Source organism: Vombatus ursinus, unplaced genomic scaffold (genome assembly GCF_900497805.2).
Source record: "Vombatus ursinus unplaced genomic scaffold, bare-nosed wombat genome assembly UNPS02014773.1, whole genome shotgun sequence".
Lineage (NCBI taxonomy): Eukaryota > Metazoa > Chordata > Mammalia > Diprotodontia > Vombatidae > Vombatus > Vombatus ursinus.
Window position 1 is genome coordinate 15,755,461 of NW_020954551.1, and position 21,263 is coordinate 15,776,723.

Here is a 21,263-nt window from a genome sequence, read left to right on the forward strand (position 1 = left end):
GGGAAGCATGCATGCTTTCGAACAAGAGAGCGTCTTCCGGCTGTGCTCCGAGGGAGGAGAATCTGGCACAGAAAGACAGCCAGGTTTTGTTATTGTTAAATGGAGAGACAAGAATTTGTGAAAAAGCACTAATAATTACGTCTCATTTCTCAAAGCCCGGGTGATTAAATGCATTTGTATGCAAGTGGTGGTGGGAACGAACATCACTAGTTACTGGGATCCAAACACCAAACACATAGTATGTCTCTAATTCCTAATGCAGCATGAAAACAGACCTATTTTTTAATAGACTCTTCAAGGGTTAAAGAGCAATCGGTTACTCCGACTCAAAAGATAGGCAAAGGTGACTATTTCAATTAATTGTCAGCGCTGTACTTACGAATTAACAATCGTGAAAACCAAGAGCCCAACAAAATGAATTTAGAAGTTCTTTTCCTAGAGTTTGCTCTTAGTTTTGTTTAGTCCCCCCCCCCCACCCCCGGGAGATTAAACTTGTACATTTACATTTCTATTTAAAAGACATACAGACACACACACACACACACACACACACACACACGACACCCCCACTACTACCCTGGCAATGCTCAATGCTAAAACCAGGGACCCACACTTTTAATTTGGCAAACTGATCACGACTAGGATGCTTCGTAATATTCATCGTTGCAAGCAAAGAACTCAAAAACCCAACTCTTAGGATATGCTCGAGTTTTAGGTTGCAAGCAAAAGGCTGAAACTTTATTAATGACTAGGATATGCATAAATTTTAGTTGCAGGCAACAAGAAAGAGTGCAGGGAAAGGGGGAGAGGGAAAGGCAAGAGATACCAAGCAAGAGGAAAACTCTTACCTGCAAAATGAGCGCTGCTAACTTGAAGACTGTTTCACTTTCCACCTCGATCTGCCCCTGTTTGCAAAGCAAAGAACATCACAGCTCATTCCACCGACCTCTCCTCGGCTACAGCTAAGCCGCCCAGCCTGAACCCCTGTCACTGCTCAGCGCCTCCACTTTACAATCAGCCGCGGACTATACCATTATGGTGGGAATAGGAGGGGGGGAGTAAGAGAGGGGAGGGGAGCCACAGAAACTAGCTTGGGATAAAAGCTTTACCACCGGGGCCAGGGATTTTAGCAAAAACCAGCCTAAGGAAAATTGATCAGGGAGCTGAATTCTGGAAGAAACAGATCTGGAGCTGATGCTCAAAGTCCAGGTCCCCTAAAAGTGAATTATTCCTTTACTCCTATAATTCCCTTTTTTCAAGCCCTGCAGGTTTGGCCAGATTACTTGGCTCTCAACTGTTTCCCCAAGATAATATTTCTCTCTGCTCTGTAGGTTAAATGAGCTCATGAACAATGAAACTGATAGGACTTTTTTTTCCCCTGACACTTCTGTAATTGAATTGGTATTTCTAACCTCACAGGTAAAACATACCATATAGCTTTTATCAATATTATAGCAAAAGCATCCAGCCCACTGAACTTCCTTTGCTACTGATGCTTTGGACAGGGCAGTTTAGGGAAATTTAATCTTGAGAGATTATTTTCTCACCCTTCAGCCAGAAAAAGCAAGGTGTAACACAAAAAAGTACCTAGTCTGGTTGCTTTAATCGCCGTTATATGATTTACCTATAATGTTGGAAAGTGAGAAGTAGATAAATGAGGGGTGCTGTGGAAAAAGACAGGATTTGGGGGAAGCTAGGTGGAGCACTGGATAGAGTACTGGCCCTGGAGTCAGGAGGACCTGAGTTCAAATCTAGCCTCAGACACTTGACACTTACTAGCTTTGTGACACTGGGCAAGTCACTAACCCCATTGCCTAGCCGCCCCCCCCAAAAAGTTTTCATTGATGTCTTGAGTTTTTTACATTACCATAGTTTCCCCAAGTATCCCTCTCCTTCCCCATCTCAGAGAGCCACCCCATAGCATTAAAAAAAAGAAGAAATAGCATAAGAAAAAAAAATCAGCATAACTGATCAATACATTGAAAAACTCTGAAAATATATGCAATGCACAACACTTGTGGATTTCCAACCTCTGGAAAGGGGTGGGAGTAAGAGACTCTTAAATGGCTTTTTGATTGATTAGAATGTGAACTCTTTGAAAGCAGGGACCCCATTTTTGCTTTCCTTTGAATTCTCTGAGCTGGCACACTGTAAGCACTTAATAAATGCTTATTGACTGACATCTAATTTCCACTCTGTTGTAGTTTCTTCATCTGTAAAAGGGGGCCGCATTAGATGACCTCTAAGGTTCCTCCCATCTCTAAATCTTTGATCCAATACCCAATCAATATCAAGAAGTATTTTTCTTTCTTTCTTTCTTTCTTTTGAATTGGCTTAATCCATTTTATTTTTTTTCAACATTCATTTTTGTAAGATTTTGAGTTCCAAATTTGTCTCCCTCCTTCCCTCCCCTCCCTAAGACAGCAAGTATTCTGATATAGGTTATACATGTACAATCATGTTGAACATATTTCCACATTAGTCATGCTGTGAAAGAAGAATCAAAACAAAAGGAAGAAACCACAAGAAAGAAAAAACAAAAAAATGACAATGGTATGTTTCAATCTACATTCAGCCTCCATAGTTCTTTCTCTGGATGTGGATAGCATTTTCCCTCATGAGTCTTTTGGAATTGTCTTGGGTCATTGTATTGCTGAGAAGGGCTAAGTCTACCAAAGTTGGTCATCTAACAATATTGCTGTTACTGCGTACAGTGTTTTCCTGGTTCTGCTCACTTCACTCAGCATCAGTTCATGTAAGTCTTTCTAGGTTTTTCTGAAATCCACCTGCTCATCATTTCTTATAGCAAAATAGTATTCCATTAGATTCATATACCACAACTTGTTTAACCATTCCCCAATTGATGGGCATCCCTTCAATTTCCAATTTTTTGCTACTGTAAAAAGAGCTGCTATAAATATTTTTGTGCATGTGGGCCCTTTTCTCTTTTTTATGATCTCTTTGGGATACAAACCTAGTAGTGGTATTGCTGGATCAAAGGGTATGCACAGTTTTATAGAATAAGTATTTCTTTTTTTTTTTTTTGAGGCAATTGGGGTTAAGTGATTTGCCCCGGGTCACACAACTAGTGAGTGTTGTATGTCTGAGGCCGTATTTGAACTTAGGTCCTCCTGACTCCTAGGCCAAAGCTCTATCCACTGAGCAACCTAGCTGCCCCAGAATAAGTATTTAAGTGCCTACCATGTGTGAGGCTTCAGTGGATCTTTTGTTAATGAAGACATTCCCCAATATATGGTTCTGCTCTCATTGGTGTCACCAATCCTTTCAAAGTTGCTGATCAAAACCCACTCATTCCTGCCCTTCCTACCCAACATTTGTTCAAGTCCTAAAATATGAAGATGTTTATGGGTAGCTAGGTGGTGAATGGATAGAACACTGGGCTTGGAGTGGGGAAGATCTGAGTTCAAATCCAGTCTCAGATACTTCCTAGCTGGGTGGCCCTTGGCAAGTTACTTAACCCTGTTTGCCTTAGTTTCCTCATCTGTAAAATGCACTAGAGAAGGAAATGGCAATGGTATCTTTGCCAAGAAAACCCCAAATGGGCTCACAAAGAGTTGGATGTGATTGAAAAGGCTGATAACAACATACACACAGGTACCTATGAATTTATGAGTATGTATAGAGGTTCTTCTACGTGAACAGTAAGAATGCTTTATGTCAAACTGGAGTGCTTACAAGGAGGGTGTAATGGTTGTTTAGAAAAATTCTGCCCCTTGGTCAACGTTAGACCACAAAATTGAGCCCATGAAAAACAATTCCACATGATATTCTCTGCTTGCTTAAGTCATCAACAATGACCACCTGAATGTGGAGTTAGTTAACAGAGGCTCTTGAACTGAGGTGCAAAGGTCCTGGGAATGTGTCCTACATCTCAGCTTCCTCCTACCCACCACCTGTTAACTGGGGGCTGGAGATTTTCCTAGAATGATCCCAGATGAAATGGAGGGAAGTAAAGGGATTGAGATAATTGCATCCAGGGATGAGAAACATGTAGTTGAAGGCTAAATCTGCAATTGGCAGGTTGAGAGCAGTACAGCTTAAGGGAAGAGAGGGAGAGAATCCAGAATTTTCAACCAGCATTTGTGAAAGGGCTATTTTTTCCCCCTCCATTAAATCTCTCCTTTCATTCATGTTGTTAAAAAAAAATATCCAGTGTTAGCCCCTTGATGATTATCAATCTTTCCTTTATATCTCAAAATGAAAGCAAATCAATTCTACCCTGTAGCATAGGGGTGTTGCTTCTGAAACTTGAGAGGGAACCCAGCTGATATCCCTGAGCATAGAGTCTGACTCTACATTTTTGCTGTTTTCGGGGGATGGTCAGTTCTGCACCTTTGAAATTTCAAGCTCTCCTTGAATCTGTAGAGGCTGATTATGAAATCAAAGGGAGGAGAGAGAGAGACTGTAGAAATCAATTGTCATTTTGGTCTTTCAGCACAAAGGTCTTAATTTCCTAACCTGATGAAAAAAGGTTAAGTGATAAATGCAAGAGCAGGCCTGGCAGGACTATTAAATGAAATTTAAGGGAAGTCAGATTCCTTAAGTTCCACAAGAAGAACCTCCAAGCGAGGGAGAGGGTGGAACAGGGAAATGAGAAGCACTCTGATCGGGAGAAGATCAGAGCTCCAGATCGAAAATTAAACTTAAGAAGGCTGACCCCTGCACACATTGGAAAAATCAATCAAATCCTGAAATCTTTGAGAGAGGATATTAAATGTAAGCTGTTAAACAGAGCTGGAAATGAAAAATGGATATTGAGAACAACTCCCATCCACATCACCTTTTACCACAGACACCTTCAGGCTTGGTTTCGAACAATGAATGCACAGTTTTGTTTAGGGAATTATTTTGGAATGACTTCAAATATATTTTGTATTTTCTTTGCTGTGTGTATGTTATTTTACCTCAGTAGAAGGCAAGCTCCTTGAGGGCAGGGACAATTTAGTTGTTTTTTTTTATTTTGCTTTTCGATGCCTACACAAGGGGGAAAGGAATAAGTATTGATTAAGTACCTATTATGTGCCTGGTGGTGTATGAAGTACTTTACAAATATTATCTCATTTGATCCTTAAGACAATTCAGAGAGGTGGGTGCTATTATCAGCACCATTTTACAAATAAGGAAACTGAGGGAAACAGGTTAAATGACTTGCTCAGGATCACACAGCTAGTAAGTATCTGAGGATGGATTTGAACTCAGGTCTTCTTGACTCTAAGGTAGCTGTGTGGTGCATTGGATTGAATGCTGGGCCTGAAGTCAGAAAAACTCACCTTCCTGAGTTCAAATCCGGCTTCAAACACTTACTAGCTATGTGACCGTGGACAAGTCACTTAACCCTGCTTGTCTCAGTTTCTAGTGTGTAAAATGAGCTGGAGAAGGAAATGGCAAACTGGTCCAGTATCTTTGCCAAGAAAACCTCAAATGGGGTCATGACGAGCCAGACACGCCTGAAACAACTGAATGACAACAACAACTTCTTGACTGGAGGCCCAGTCTACTCTGCCACCCAGCTGCACTGTGCCTAGCACAGAGATTCATAATCAATATTTGCTGAATTGAAGATAAAAAATACTGAGAAAGCCAGATTAATTGTGGAAGCTGCAAATGAATCAATCTCATCTTTGCAAAAATTAAAGGTAACAAATGAGGGACCAAAGTCAGTCAACAAACATTTATACTATATTAGAGCAGGGATTCTTCACCTGTTTTGGGTCATGGGCCTCTTTGGCAGTGTGGTGGAGATTATACATTCCCTTCTCAGAATAATGTTTTTACGCTATTTTGTATTACAAAAGAAACCAATTATAATGGAATGCAGTTATTAAAATTTTTTTATATATTATTAAAAAAAAAACCACTAAGTTTATGGACCCAACATTAAGAAATCCTGGACTAGAGAATGAAGCCTATCTCTGGGCCTAAGCCAAGTTCAGATTTCTGACTGGTAACTTATTTTAAGTGACTGACTGACTAGGAGAGTCATTTTTTCCTTCGTGTGTCTTCATTAGACCATCTTAACAGAGAATAATAATAGTGACCATTCAACAGAATGTGGTGAAATTTAATTAAGACTTAGACTGTGGGAAACTTAATTAAGACCTGTAAAGAACTGGAGAATTTCATGGATTAAGTACAAAAGGCTACTGAAGTTGGGTGAGCCATAGTAGGGCTTACTGCCAGTCATGAACCTTAGAACACGCTTACACCTGGTTACTACAACCGAGAGAAAGAGATGTCCCCAAACTGCAAAGGTAATGGGATCCTTCAACATGACTCCTAGACTGCCAAGAGTAGACAAAGAGAACTCAAGAAGTGAATCAGATGATGTGGCCCGATGCACAAGAACAATTGGGAACCATATTCCCTGTGCGAACAGAGTACAGGGAGTCGAGTTTGGCTGCCTTAATTCAGAGGATCATAAGTTTAGAGCAAGAATGATTATGGAATTTATCAACTCTCAGGGTCATGGATCTGAGTCCCAAGATGGATGTGTAGCTATTGTCTGTGGCCTCTTTTGAAACAAACCAGGCTCATGGCTTAGTCCCCATGTGTGGGGTCTCTTCCCAGGACCATAGACAGATGCAGTCTACTGGTGAAGCAGACAAGAAATGAGTGGCAGTGTGGTAGAGTAGATAAAGTGCTTGGGTCCAGAAGATTTGTGTTCAAATCCTGCAATAGACTGCATTTGCTGCATGACTTAACCTTGGTCTGTGTCAGTCTCCAGATCTTTGCACTGACTGTCCCCCAGGCTTAAAATGCACTTTGACTCCTCTCCTGGATAGGGATAATGGGGGCACTGGATCTGTGATTTCACTGGGGTAGAGAATTCCCAGGCAAGGAAATTCCCTCTCCCAATGACCTTCAGAACCTTCTCAGTTACTTAAAAGTCTTAGAGACTGCCTAAAGTGATTTGCCAAGGGTCACAGAGCCCAACGTCCTCGGGTCTTCTTGTTCTAGGGATTTGTTTATAGGAAGCAAATACAAAGGTCAGCCTGGGGTCAGACCCTTGACACTGAAAGTCCATTTAAATTCCATAATCATTCCTGCTCCAAACCTATAAACCTCTAAGGAATTCTAATTTCTAAGGAATTTCTAAAATTCTAAATTCTAAGGAATCCCTAGTTTCCTTCAAAGCTCAGTTTTACCTCTTCTGTTCAGCCTTCCTTAATCCTCCCTAGAGTTATTAATGCCCTCCTCCCTCCTTTCCCTGCCAAATCCCCCAATATTTATTTTGTGTGTAGGTATTTTTACACAAGTTGCTTGAGGATGGGGCTGTTTCATTTATCTTTAGGACCTAGCACCATTCCTGGTACATACTAGGAGCTTAATAAAAACTTGTTGATTTGTCATTGTTCAATTGTTTTTCAGTCACGCCTGACTCTTCATGACCCCATTTGGGGTTTTCTTGGCAAAGATCCTGGAATGGTTTGACATTTCTTTCTCCAGATCATTTTTACAGATGAGGAAACTGAGGCAAGCAGCGTTAAGTGACTTGCCCAGGGTCACCCATTTAGTAAATGTCTGAGGCCAGATTTGAACTCAGGCAAATGAGTCTTCCTGACTCCAGGCCTGGGATTGTAACCACTAGACAACTCAGCTGCTTTTACAAATCTTAAAATGCTCTCATTTCCCTTCCTTCCCTCCTCCCCTTCTTCATCAGAATGGGGACCACCTAAGTGGAAACTCCCTCCATCCAGAGATTTGTCATCTTTTTCTAATCTTCGAGAGCTGTCTAGGGGCAATGAGAGGTCATGTGACTTTGCCCATGGTTAGAATTTTTCAGGTGAGACTTGAATTTTGGACTTCTGGCTCTAAGGCCAATCCTCTATCCATCATGTCTCCGAGCCGTTTAGAGTGCTAGATAAATGGCAGCTGGCATTATGACTCTATTGCTAATGCTACTATATTAATATCTATATAATAACATAATTACTCATCTCTACTGAACTACTACTACTAATTCTAAAAAGAACAAACATACAAATTGATATAAAATCATCCTCACTATATGAATAAGTCTAAGTATCTATGGGAAATATCATAGTGAAGTAGAAAGTGAGTCCTAGATTTGGGGGTCCAAGGACCTGGATTCGAATCCCTGTTCTGGCACTGAGTGCTGGTATGACCTAGGGCAAGTCACTTAACCCCAGTTTCATATTGATGTCCAGAGAGGCTGCTTCACAGTAGTGGGTACCTCATGTCTTAACCAATATGAAGGGCAGAATTTTTATAAGGGAAAGTAACCAAAAGAAAGGCAGCTAGGGAGTGTAGTGGATAGAGTGCTTGGCCTGGAATCAGGAAGACTCCTCTTCCTGAGTTCAAATCTGACCTCAGACATTTACTATGTGACCCTGGACAAGTCACTTAATCCTATTTGCCTCAGTTTCCTTATCTGTAAAATAAGCTGCAGAAAAAAATGGCAAACCACTCCAGTATCTTTTTTTTAAGCTAGGCAATAGGGTTAAGTGACTTGCCCAGGGTCACACAGCTAGTTAAGTGTCAAGTGTCTGAGTCTGCATTTTAACTCAGGTCCTCTTGACTCTAGGGTCGGAGCTCTATCCATTGTGCCACCTAGCTGCCTCTCATTCTAGTATCTTTGCCAAGAAAATCCCAAATGGGGTCATGAAGACACAACTGAAATGACTGAACATCCACAAAAGACCAAGTTTTCTTTTACAGAGTATCCCATGAAAATCCTATTTATGCCCTAGCGGTCAACACAGGTCACTCTGTTGCTGAGCTTTGCATTGGTTACACTGGGTCTTGTAAAAGACTACAAAGGTTCCAGACCCAAATCTGCCATTAATTAACTGGGTGACCATGGAAAAGTCTGTGGGCAAAAAAATTGATTTAAAGTGCTATTTGTAAGATACCAACATTGGATTTCATTTAAATGTATCTGTAAAAAAAATAGGCTCTACATTACATGATGTAAAATGAAAAACTTGTATTAAATTTAAAACTTTTTTTGCACAAACAAAACTAAGGCAATCAAGATTAGAAGGAAAGTAAAAGCTGGGAAACAATCTGTAGCAAGTATCTCTAATAAAGGCCTCAATTCTCAAATGTGTAGAGAACTGAGTCAAATTTATGAGAATACAAGTCATTCCCCAATTGATAAATGGTCCAAGGATATGAACAGGCAGTATTCGGATTAAGAAATTAATGCTATCTATAGTCATATGAAAAAATGCTCTAAATCACTATTGATTAGAGAAATGCAAATTAAGACAAATCTGAGGTATGTCTCACACCTGTCAGATTGAACATATGACAGAAAAGGAAAATGATAAATATTGTAGAGGGTGTGGGAAAATTGGGACACCAATTCACTGTTGGTGGAATTGTGAACTGATCCAACCATTCTGGAGAGCAATTTGGAACTATGCCCAAAGGGCAATTAAACTGCATACCCTTTGATCTAGCAATATCACTACTAGGTCTATATCTTAAAGAGCTTTTAGAAAAGGGTAGGGGAAGGAACTATTTGTACAAAATTTTTTATAGCAGCTCTTTTTGTGGTAGCAAAGAATTAGAAACAAGCCATGGTATATGATAGTAATGGCATACTATTATGCTATAAGAAATAAGGAGCAAGCTGATTTCAGAAAAACCTGTAAAGACTTATTTGAATTGATGCAAAATGAATAGAACCAGGAAAACATTGTACACAATACTGCATGGTGTTCAACTATGAATGACCTAGCTCTTCTCAGCAACACAATCATCAAAGACAATCCCAAAGGACCCATGATGAAAAATGATATCCACATTCAGAGAAAGAACTGATGGAGCCTGAATACAGATTGGAAGCATACAATTTTTTACTTTATTTTTTTGCAGTCTTTTTTTTTTCCTTTGGTTTGTTTCTTCTTTCGCAACATGACTAATATGTAAATATGTTTTACCTGATTGCACGTATATAACCTATATCAAATAGCTTACTGTTTTAGGGAGGGGAAAAAGGAGAGTAGGAGGGAGAAAATTTGGAACTCAAACTTTTAAAAAAATTGAATGTTAAAAATTGCCTTTATATGTAACTGGAAAAAATAAAATATTATTTTTTAAATTAATCTCTTGACATGGGCTGTGATTTTAAATTAACTCCAAGTTCCTTTAAAGGAGAACAGGATACAAAAGAAAAACAACTGAGGGTCTGAGTCAATGATGCCCATTCTATGGAGACCAAGTTACTGAAGGAGGGAATGTATTAGCTCAGACAGTAGCTCTCATGGAAACTGCCCATTGGCAAAAGACAGTCACAGAATTCCTGATGTTGGCATGCAGACTCAAATATGGCCTTAATCGTTTTTTTCTTCTTCTCATGTTGGAAAAAGAAAAATGGTTAAGTAATTGTCAGAGAAGTTGTAAGCAGGAAGCTATATCACCTCTATTCTAGAGAGAGAAACTTGGGGGCAAGTTAAGAGTAAGAGCTTTTGATGTAGAGCTTCTCTGAAGTTTAGGTAGCCATAGACTAGCCTTGAGGTGGGGCTATCACCGAGAGAGGGGTCATTCAGGGTGAAATAAATTTACTCCTTGCTTTGCATATACACATTGTAACTAATGGCAGCTAATACCCTTCTGAACACACACCAAGACTGTGAAACATCTTTGCCATTTCTATTAAGATTAACTTTCTCCACACTCCCTCAATAGGATGCACAATTTGAAAGATACTCCATGGTAGAGCATTCTGCTTGGAAGAATTCCAAGCCTGGGTAAATTCACAGGCTCAAGTCAAGAACTGATCTTCCTAAAGTGCAGTTCTGACCATGGCCCTACCCTCTTCCCCCCCCGCCTCCATAAACTCTTGGTGGTTCCCTATTATCTCCAGGATAAAATATAAAATATATTTTATAAATACAAATATATATTTAAATAAAAATATATTTTATAAAGGTAGTTATATATTCAAATATGAAATATATTTTATAAATATAAATAGTTAGGTATTTGAATATGAAATATATTTTATAAACATAAATATTTATATATTTAAATATAAAATATAAAATCTATATGGCTTTTAAGTCCCTTCATAATTTGGCCCCTTTCCAGTCTTCTTTTACCTGATTCTCTTCCACATACTCTGAGATCCAGTGACACTGGTCTCCTTGTTGCTTGCACAAGACACCGTATTTCCCAACCCTGCCATTTTTGTTGTCTGGCCCCCTGTTTGCAATACTCTCCCTTCTCTTCTCTACCTGTAGACTCCACTTACTGAAGAAAACCTTTCCTATTATTCCTTAATCCTAGTGCCTTCCCTCAGAGCTTGTCTCCAGTTTACCTCGTATATATCTGCTTTGTACATAGTCCTTTGCATGTGTCTCACGCTTGAGAGCAGGAATTGTATGGGGTTGTTTTTCTTTCTTGTGTCCCCAGCACTTAGCAGAGTGTCTGGCACAGAACAGGTGCTTAAAACAATGCTTGTTGATTTGACATAACTAGATTACTATGTGCCAGGCACATGGCTGCCACTGCAATGGCTGGGGGTACAAGAATGACAAAAACAGTCCCTGCCCTCCAGAATTTTATAGTCTCTGACTCCCCGCCCCCACCCAAATCCTAAGCCCCCAAGTCCAAAAAATCCTCTCTAGTCTGATATATTTTAGGTCTATCCTTATTCTGTGTAGACCCAGGAATTCTGTGTAGACACATGAGCCTGTTCTAATTCCCATAGTTAAATTATGAAGAGTTTCCCTCTACCCTGCTACCAACATCTAAATGCCTTTCATCATACTGGCATTCTTAGGTCAATACATCTTCAAAGCTAGGGAGTGAATGTCTGGGAGAGTGGCCTGAAAATGAGAGGTGTGGTGATCTGTGGCCAGATACAAGATGCCAAAGACAGGCTGGGAGGCTTAAAGAGGTCAGGCTTCACTTCTCTGCACTAGAGTTCCAGGGCACCCCCGTCTAGCAAACCCAGCAAGGAGACAATTGGACCACAGATGAATAACCATTATTAAACAAACACCCCGGCCCTGCTCTGAACTTCTGCATTTACCCAGGGCCCATTATGAGATTACATACACAGTAGACATTAATTACAACTCTCTAATTGCTTAAATGCTTCTGGCAGTGGTGCAGAATTGCAATTTGATTTTGTAGCAGGAAAAGATTCTAGGGGGAAACAAGCCTTTAAAAAAGTTGGGGAGCAGTAAAGGGGGAAAGACACAAGATGTTCACAAGAAAATAAGGGACTGCAACCACAAAAAGGGAGAGGTTGGAGAGAGAAAGAAGCAGATGGTCAACCCAGCCAAGCCGGTCAGCAACGGTAGGCCTTTGTAACTGTGCATCTAATTAAACACATTTCTCTTATTCTGATCCTGGAGGGGGCAAATACACAACACTGTGCTCTCTGTTCATTCCCATGTGAGTGTGAGATTCTAAATTGGGCTCCTATTTTGATACAGTGACATATCATTCCATCTCAGAAGATTGACTGGATCTGTATCCTGTTTCAGTACTTGGGGTTCCATGCTGTATTACCTTTTAGTAACACTAATCATAGCTCATGTTTACACAGCAATTTTAAAGTTTACAAAGCACTTCATCCCATTTGATTCTTAACAGCCACCCTTTGAGGTGGCTGGCATTATCATCAACTCTATTTTACAGATGGCTAAATGGAGAGTCAGAGAGATTACATGATTTGCTTATGGTTACATAGTAAGTGTCTGATCTGGGAACTGAATCTAAGTCCACTGGATTTAAAAAAGAACATTTGACACCAGACACCAGTGGTGTCAAACTCAGATAGAAAAGGGGCCTCTAAACCATACCTAAGGGCCCCTGTGGGCCGCATGGTGACTTAGAAGATGACATATTAACATTATCTATATTCTATTGTATTTTTATTTATTTTGTTAAATATTCCCCAATTACATTTTAATCAGGTTCAGGCAGTGCTCAGGAGTGTTGCCAGCAATTTTACCACAGGTTTGACACCTTTCCACCATACCTTGATACACCCCTCTCTTTTAATAACAGCTAGCATTTATATAGCCATTTACTACGTCCCTGGCGCTATGCTGAGACCTTTACAAAAATTATGTCATTTGATCCTCACAACAAATCTTGGAGGTAGGGATTATTGATTCCCATTTTACCACTGAAGAAGCTATGACAGATATGTAATTTGCCCACAGCTACATGGCTAGTAAGTCTGAGGCTGGATTTGAGCTGAAGTCTTTCTGATGCTTGGTACAGTGTTCTATCTACTGCACCACCTAGATGACTCTTTTATAGGTGAGACTGTGAGGTCCCTTTAGTATTTTGATAAGCAAACCAAACAAGGTCTAAAACCCCTAAGATATCTTCTCTTTATCTCTTTTCCCCCTACTTAATAGTATTTTATTTTTTCCAATGACATGTAAAGATAGTTTTCAACATTTGTTTTTATAAGTTTTTCAGTTCCAAATTTTTCTCCCTCCCTCCCCTCCCTCCTCCCAGGACAGCAGGTAATATGATATAGGCCATACATGTACAATCATGTTAAAAATATTTCAACATTAATCATGTTATGAAAGAAGAATCAGAACAAAAGGGGAAAAAACACAAGAAAGAAAAAAGAAAAAACAAAAAACAAGTGAGAATGGTATGCTTTGATCTGCATTCAGATTCCATAGTTCTTTCTCTCGATGTGAATAGCATTTTCCATCAGGAGTCTTTTGGAATTGTCTTGGATCATTGTATTGCTGAGAAGAGCTAAGTCTATCATAGTTGGTCATTGTACAATGTTGCTGTTACTGTGTACAACGTTCTCCTGGTTCTGCTCACTTCATTCAGCACCAGTTTATATAAGGCTTTCCAGTTTTTCTGAAATCTACCTGCTCATCATTTCTTATGGCACACTAGTATTCCATTACATTCATATACCACAACTTGTTCAGTCCTTCCCCAATTGATGGGCATCCCTTCAATTTCCAATTCTTTGCCACCATGAAAAGAGCTGCTATAAATATTTCTGTACATGTGGGCCCTTTCCCGTTTTTTGATCTCTTTGGGATGCAGACTTAGTAGTGGTATTGCTGGATCAAAGGGTAAGCACAGTTTTATAGCCCTTTGGGCATAGTTCCAAATTGCTCTCCAGAATGGTTGGATCATTTCACAACTCCACTAACAGTGCATTAGTGCTCAAATTCTCCCATATCTTCTCCAACATTTATCCTTTTCCTTTTCTGTCATATTAGCCAATCTGATAGGTGTGAGGTGGTATCTCAGAGTTGTTTTGATTTGCATTTCTTTAATCAACAATAATTTAGCTTTGTTTAATATGATTGTACATATATAACTTAGATTACTTGCTATATTAGGGAGGGTGGAGGGGAGGGAGGGAGAAAGAAAAAAATTTGGAACTCAAACTCTTATAAAAATGAATGTTAAAGAAAAAAAGAAATTTTAACTATAATCATTTTTTAAAAAGTAATGATTGAGAGCATTTTAAAAATATGACTATAGATAGCTTTAATTTCTTCATCTGAAAACTGCCTGTTCATATCCTTTGACCATTTATCAATTGGGGAATGATTTGTATTCTTATAAATTCAACTCCATTCTCTATATATTTGAGAAACTCGGCCTTTATCAGAAACACTGGCTATAAAAATTGTTTCCCATCTTTCTGTTTTCCTTCTAATTTTGGTTGCATTGGTTTTGTTTGTTCAAAACCTTTTTAATTTAATGTAATCAGAATTATCTATTTTGCATTTCATAATGTTCTCCATCTCTTGTTTGGTCATAAGTTCTCTTCTTCATAGATCTGACAGGTAAACTATTCCTTGCTCTCCTAATTTGCTTATGTTATCACCCTTTATGTCTAAATCATGTGCCATTTTGACTTTATCTTGGTATATGGAGTGAGATGTTGATCTATGCCTAGTTTGTATTATTTTCCAGTTTTTCTAGCAGTTTTTGTCAAATAGTGAGTTCTTATCCCAGAAGCTGTAGTCTTTGGGTTTGTCAAACAGTAGATTACTATAGTCATTGACTACTGTGTCTTGTATACCTAACCTATTCCACTGATCCATCACACTGTTTCTTAGCCAGTACCAAATAATTTTGATGATTGCAGTTTTATGATATAGTTTTAGATCTGGTATGTGTGTGGCCACCTTCCTTTGCATTTTCCCCCCATTAATTCTCTTGATATTCTTGACCTTTTGTTCTTCCAGATGAATTAATTTTTAAATATTTAAAAAATTTTTTCTAGCTCTATAAAATAATTTTTGGTAGTTTGATTGGTATGGCACTGAATAAGTAAATTAATTTAGGTAGAATTGTCATTTTTATTATATTAGCTCAGTCAACCCATAAGCAATTGATATTTTTTCAATTATTTAGATCTGACTTCATCTGTGTGAAAAGTGTTTTGTAGTTGTGTTTATATAGTTCCTGGGTTTGTTTTGGCACATAGACTCCCAAATATTTTATAATGTCTACAGTAATTGTAAATGGAATTTCTCTATCTATCTCTTGCCATTGGGCTTTGTCAATAATATATAGAAATACCAATGATTTATATGGGTTTATTTTATGTCCTGCAACTTTGCTAAAGTTGTTATTTCAAGTAGTTTTTTAATTGATTCTCTAGGATTCTTTAAGTATACCATCATATCATCTGCAAAGAGTGATAGTTTTATTTTCTTATTGCCTATTCTAATTCTTTCAACTTCTTTTTCCTCTCTTACTACTAAAGCAAACAGTTCTAGTAAGATATTAAATAATAGTAGTGATAATGGACATCCTTGTTTCACCCCGATCTTAATGGGCAGGCTTTTAGCTTATCCCCATTACATATAATACCTGCTGATGGTTTTAGACAGATACTACTTATCATTTTAAGGGAAACTCCATTTATTCCTATGTGTGTTTTTAATAGCAATAGGTGCTTAAAAAGCTTTTTTTTGTCAAAAGTTTTTTCTGCATCTATTGAGATAATCATATGATTTTTGTCAGTTTTGTTATTGATATGGTCAATTATGCTGATAGTTTTCCTAATATTGAACTACCCTTGCATTCCTAGTATAAATCACATTTGGTCATAGTATAGTATCCTCATGATAAATACTGTAATATCTTTGCTAATATTTTATTTAAATTTTTTGCATCAATATTCATTAGGGAAATTGTTCTATAATTTTTTTTCTCTGAAGTTGCCTGGCTTTTCTCTGCCATCTTGATTCCATCTCTCCCAATCTTTTCATCTTAAAGCCCCTTGGCGTCATCTCTTACTCTCTACTCCTTTCCAACACTCTCAGACATTGAGGAAGACCCTGTCTTTGCCAAGGCTGACCCCTTTACATGTGTGTTTAAGTTGACCCCCTCCCCTTTTCTTCAACAGATTGTAATTTTAAGGATCTCCTATCTCTAAACATCAATCTCTTCCTGTCTACTGGGTCCTTCCCTACCACCTTCAACATAAACAAGTCTCACTCATCCTCAGTAATCCTTCACTAGACCCTACCAGTCCTTCAAGTTACAATCCTATATCTTCCTTCCTTAGCCAAACTCATAAAAAAAGGTGCCCACATCCCCTGCCTTCATTTGCTCTTCTCTCACTCACTGTAAACCTTAGCAATCAGGCTTCTGATCTCATCATTCACTTGAAATTTCTCTCTTGAAATTTACCAATGACCTTGTAATTGCCAAGTCTTATGGTATTTTATCCTTAACCTTAGGTTTGTGATTTTGTTTCTTTAATATTTTGATAGTTATTTCAATCCAATTGTTTTTCTTTGTAATCTTATATATTTTATACATTTAAAAATATTATTCTAAGAAGGGGCTCATAGACTTCACCAAACTGCCGAATATATCCCTGTCACAAAAAAGGCTAAGAATCCCTATTCTAAGCCCATCTGCTACATCTGACACTGTTAGCCACCTTCTCCTTGATACCATCTCCTGTCTGAGTTGTCTTCTTCAAAGGCTCCTTTGCTGGCTCATCATCTCAGTCATGTCCCCTAACTGTGGGTGTTCTCCAAGGGTTCCTCTTCTCTCCTCTCTGCTCCCCTCCCCTCCTCTCCTTTCCTTCTTTTTTTCTCTACACTTTCTTTCTTGGGTTCTGATGTGTCTAATTGTCATTTTTACACAGATGATTCACAGACCAATATATTCAGGCCCCATCTTTCCTAAGCTTGAATCCTGCACACTAATTTACCACTGGATATTTGATGGATGTCCCAAAGACATCATAACCTCCCGGCCTTGAAACCCTTTCCATTTCTTTAAAATTAGTTCTTACCATGTGACTCTTCTCCTCAATAAAATTCTGTGACTCCCTATTGGCCTCTGTTTGGATCTCAACCTGATCCTAACTTACCTTTCTAGCCTCATTAGACAATACTCCCTCATCCTGCAATCCAGCCAAATGGGTCTCTTCTACATTCCTGGAATAGGGTACTCATCTCCTGTCTCCATGACTGTGTATTGGCCATCCTCCAGGCCTGGCATGGCTGCCTCCCAGAATCCCTCTCTTTTTCTTCAAGAGGGAGCTCAAGCCCTTTCCGACCCTTGGTACTTCTAATGCCCTCCCTACCAACATGGCTGGTTCTGAACTACTTTATTTAGTCTGGTATGCAGGCTCCTTGTGAATAGAGATTGTTTCATTCTTTGTATCCCCTCAAATAGTGCCTGGCATATTGTAGCTACTTACTAAATGCTGGCTGATTGAAGCTATCATGAGCTCTTAGATACTATGTATCTCCTGAGAAAGTTAAAACCAGTGTATGTTGACATCTAGATAGCCTTTATCAGAAACGTCCTAATTGTTTTTTTTTTAACAATTAATAAACATCTGTTAAATGTCTACTATGTGTCAGGCACTGTGCTAAGTGCTAGAGATACAAAAAGAAACAAAAGACAGTCCCTGCCCTCAAAAAGCTTACAATCAATTTTTCTAAAGAACCAACCTTATTCCTTTCAGGAACAGGAAAGGTGAGATAAATGGAGAGCTTACTACCTAGCTGCAGCAGCTTCCATTTGCAGGTGTTTTAGCCTCCCATTAGAAAGGACAGAAATTGATGATTTTATCCCTGGAGGACATCTTGTCAGTACTAGTGATGTGGTTTGGGGTGCTGGGAGCCCTGAAATGCAAAGGTAGCATGGGGAGGGGGGATCTCCCTCCAAAGAATTCAACCACTCATGCCTTCTTTAAGTCAGGATAGGGAGGTTTTATTATACTCGATTCCTAGTAAATCTTCCAGTTTGATGAGGATGGGACTGATACTTTTATATAGAAAAAAACTGTGAGAAGATCTGGATGGGATTAAGGAGTGGCAAGTAGTCTGGGGTAAAAAGTAGTCAGGCACAGAAAATGAAAAGAATTAAGTGGTCTGGGCTGGAGTTGGAGGGTCACAGTGAAAGGACAGTTAAAAGGATTATTGAGTACCTAGGTAGACTGGAATGGGCCAGTGACCTGAGCTGCTGAAATGTGTGGGAAAGTTCAGGGGCTGAGTTGCTTTCACAGACATGGTCTTTTTCTTTTATGGGTCCCATTGCCCCATCATTAATATTGAAGTTGATTGGTTTCTCGTTGTTTGGAAGTCACTGTTGAGAACTGCTGTTGTGGGAACTACCTTCACCATTTATCTGATGGGGGTGATGGGACCTGGGCCCCTAAAAGAAAAAGACCATGTTTTTGAAAGAAACCCAGTTCCTGAATTTTCCCATACATTTCAGCAGCCCAGATCAATGGTGCCTCCACCCAAGGCAAATGGCCCACCTAGATCACTTAACACTGTAGCTCTTGGCCCACTCCAGACTACTTGTATATACTGGTCCCATATACTTAATACTTTACACATGAATATACTTAATCCCAACTAGATCACCTAATTAGCCTACTTGATAGTCTTTTCACTGTTGCACCTGGCCCATGCCAGACTACTTACCACTCCTTAATCCCATCCAGATCCTTTTACTGTCCTTTCTTGGACTTCATTTTCACCCCCATTAAATCACAAGTTAACTAGACTGCCCACATCTATTGTCATTACAATAAACCTTGTCACCTGACTGGAAGAAGGTTTGAGTTGTGAATTCATTCCAGGTGGAAGTCGCCCTGTACCCTGATATTTCAGGGTTCCCAGCAACCCCAAAACACATCACATCCATATGGATGACAATCCATCTATGATCAGAGCCACAGGATCCTAGATTTAATTCTGAGAAGGAACTCTGAGGTCTTCTAATTCAATTCCCTCTTTTAACATATTGAAAAACTGAGGTCCAGGGTTTAAGCAACTTGGTCAACATTACAAAGATAGTAAATGGTAGAACAAGAATTTGAAGCCAAGTCTTCTGTCTTCAAATTCACCTCAGTGGCACAATGGATAGACTACTAGGCCTGGAGTCAGGAAGACATGCGTTCAAATCCAGCTTCTAACATTTACTAGCTGTATGACCCAGGGCAAGTCACTTAACTACTAACTGCCTCAATTTTCTCATCTGTAAAATGGGGTTACTAATAGCACCCACCTTAATAGCACCCACCCCCTGGATTGTTGTAATGATCAAGGAGATAATATTTCTAAGTGCAAAAAAAGTTGCTCAGCACAGTGCCTGGCACATACTAGATACTGAATAAATGTTTGTTCTCTTTCCCCCATCCCACTTTCCATTGCTTCACACTGGAGGAACATAAGAGGTTAAGGGACTTATCCAGGGTCATAAAGTTAATAGGTCAGAGTCCAAATATAGGCTTTCCTGACTCTAAGCCCAGCATTGGTCCGCTAAGCCAAACTGCCTCTAGAAGTTGGAATGACTATGAGGCCCTCTGTATAGGATGTTGCTATACATCAGTGAGGCATGGAATCAAAAGGACTCAGAAGAATTAAAAATTGAGATTAAAGTTTTTCCTCCCCATGCAGGGTGACGGAGGAGGGGTGAGGAGCCATTGAGAGGGTCCGCCCAGGGGGCGGGGCCTTTGCTTTTCCTCCTCCTTCCTCCCACCTTTATAGCAGGGAGACTGCCTTAGCTCTTGGCTACTTAGTTGCGCTTTCTGCCTCACTTGGCTGGTGGCTCTCAGAGGAGAACATCCTTACCCCGCTGGAATGCCTGCTTCCCACTGGGAATTTGAAATATTGCTTATTGATTCTCAATCAACCTTTGGACAGAAGTCATTTTCATCATCTGTGGAGCAAAGCTCTTCTAAAAGCCTGTGCTGATGGAGGTGCTAACCACTTGTATCACCTCACTGAAGGAGAGAGGGAGAGCTTCTTATGAGTACATCAGTGGAGATTTTTGATTCTATTAGACCTGAAGTCAAAGAATACTACAAAGTCAAGGATGTGAACTTGTTTCAACTCCTGATCAAGACTACACAGATTTTACCGAATGCCTTCAAGTGCTCCAGAAGAAGATAGTGGAAAAGGACCTCCAGGGTGACCTGATTGTGACTTTGGGTGGACTAGCAGGATGCTTTGACCAGATCATGGCTTCTGTGGAGACCCTTTTTCACCCAAATGCCATCACTCCAGTGCCTGTCATCCTCATACAAGCGAATTCCCTCATTTGTCTGCTTCAGCCAGGAAAGCACAAACTGCATGTAGACACAGGATTTGAAGGTGATTGGTGTGGCCTTATTCCTGTTGGACACCCTTGTAAGCAAGTCACCACAACAGGTCTAAAATGGAACCTCACCAACGGCGTGCTCATGTTTGGAACCCCAGTCAGCACTTCAAATACCTACGATGTCCCTGGAGTTGTGACTATGGAAACAGATCATCCACTTGTCTAGACCATGGGCATCAAAGATGAACCCAGAGAATGATGCTTCAAAATCACCCCTGCCTTCCTTAATCTGCTCATGACTGCAAAACATCTGGATTAGAATGGTAATATAAGCCATGAAGGAGAATGGGGGTTAGTTTTTTATTTTTAATAATTGTTTTCACAGAATTTGGGATATATAACATTTTAAGGGACAGATTCTAATTTTTTTTAAATGAAGGGAAAATTAATGACTAATGTTATCAAAATCAATTTATTAAACAATTTGGATCAGCCCTTTCTAAAATTCAGATCTGAATATTCACCAAACCCTTCTTATCCTCCCAAAAACAATCCTCCTTTTGAAGCTCCTAATAAGTTCCTCAGGAAATTTTCAGGTCCTCCTTATAAGCCTCCACCAAAGGTCATTATTCCAGTATCTTTGCTAAGGAAACCCCAAATGGGGTCAGAATCAGCCACAACTGACAACTGAAAATTAAATCAGAATTAATACTCCAAATCATTGGCAA

At 39.4% G+C, this 21,263-nt stretch overlaps 1 protein-coding gene and 1 pseudogene across 1 annotated transcript in view; one reads left to right on the top strand and one right to left on the bottom strand.

Annotated features, from left to right (window-relative positions):
- The window catches only part of FRMD4B (FERM domain containing 4B), a 209,913-nt gene that overhangs the window by 81,030 nt on the left and 107,620 nt on the right, over window positions 1-21,263 (bottom strand). Inside the window, exon 6 of the mRNA XM_027863670.1 lies at window positions 849-905. Coding sequence (XP_027719471.1) covers window positions 849-905 — 57 coding nt within the window. The remainder of the gene's footprint in view (window positions 1-848; window positions 906-21,263) is intronic.
- Window positions 20,456-20,761, top strand: LOC114044396 (annotated as a pseudogene).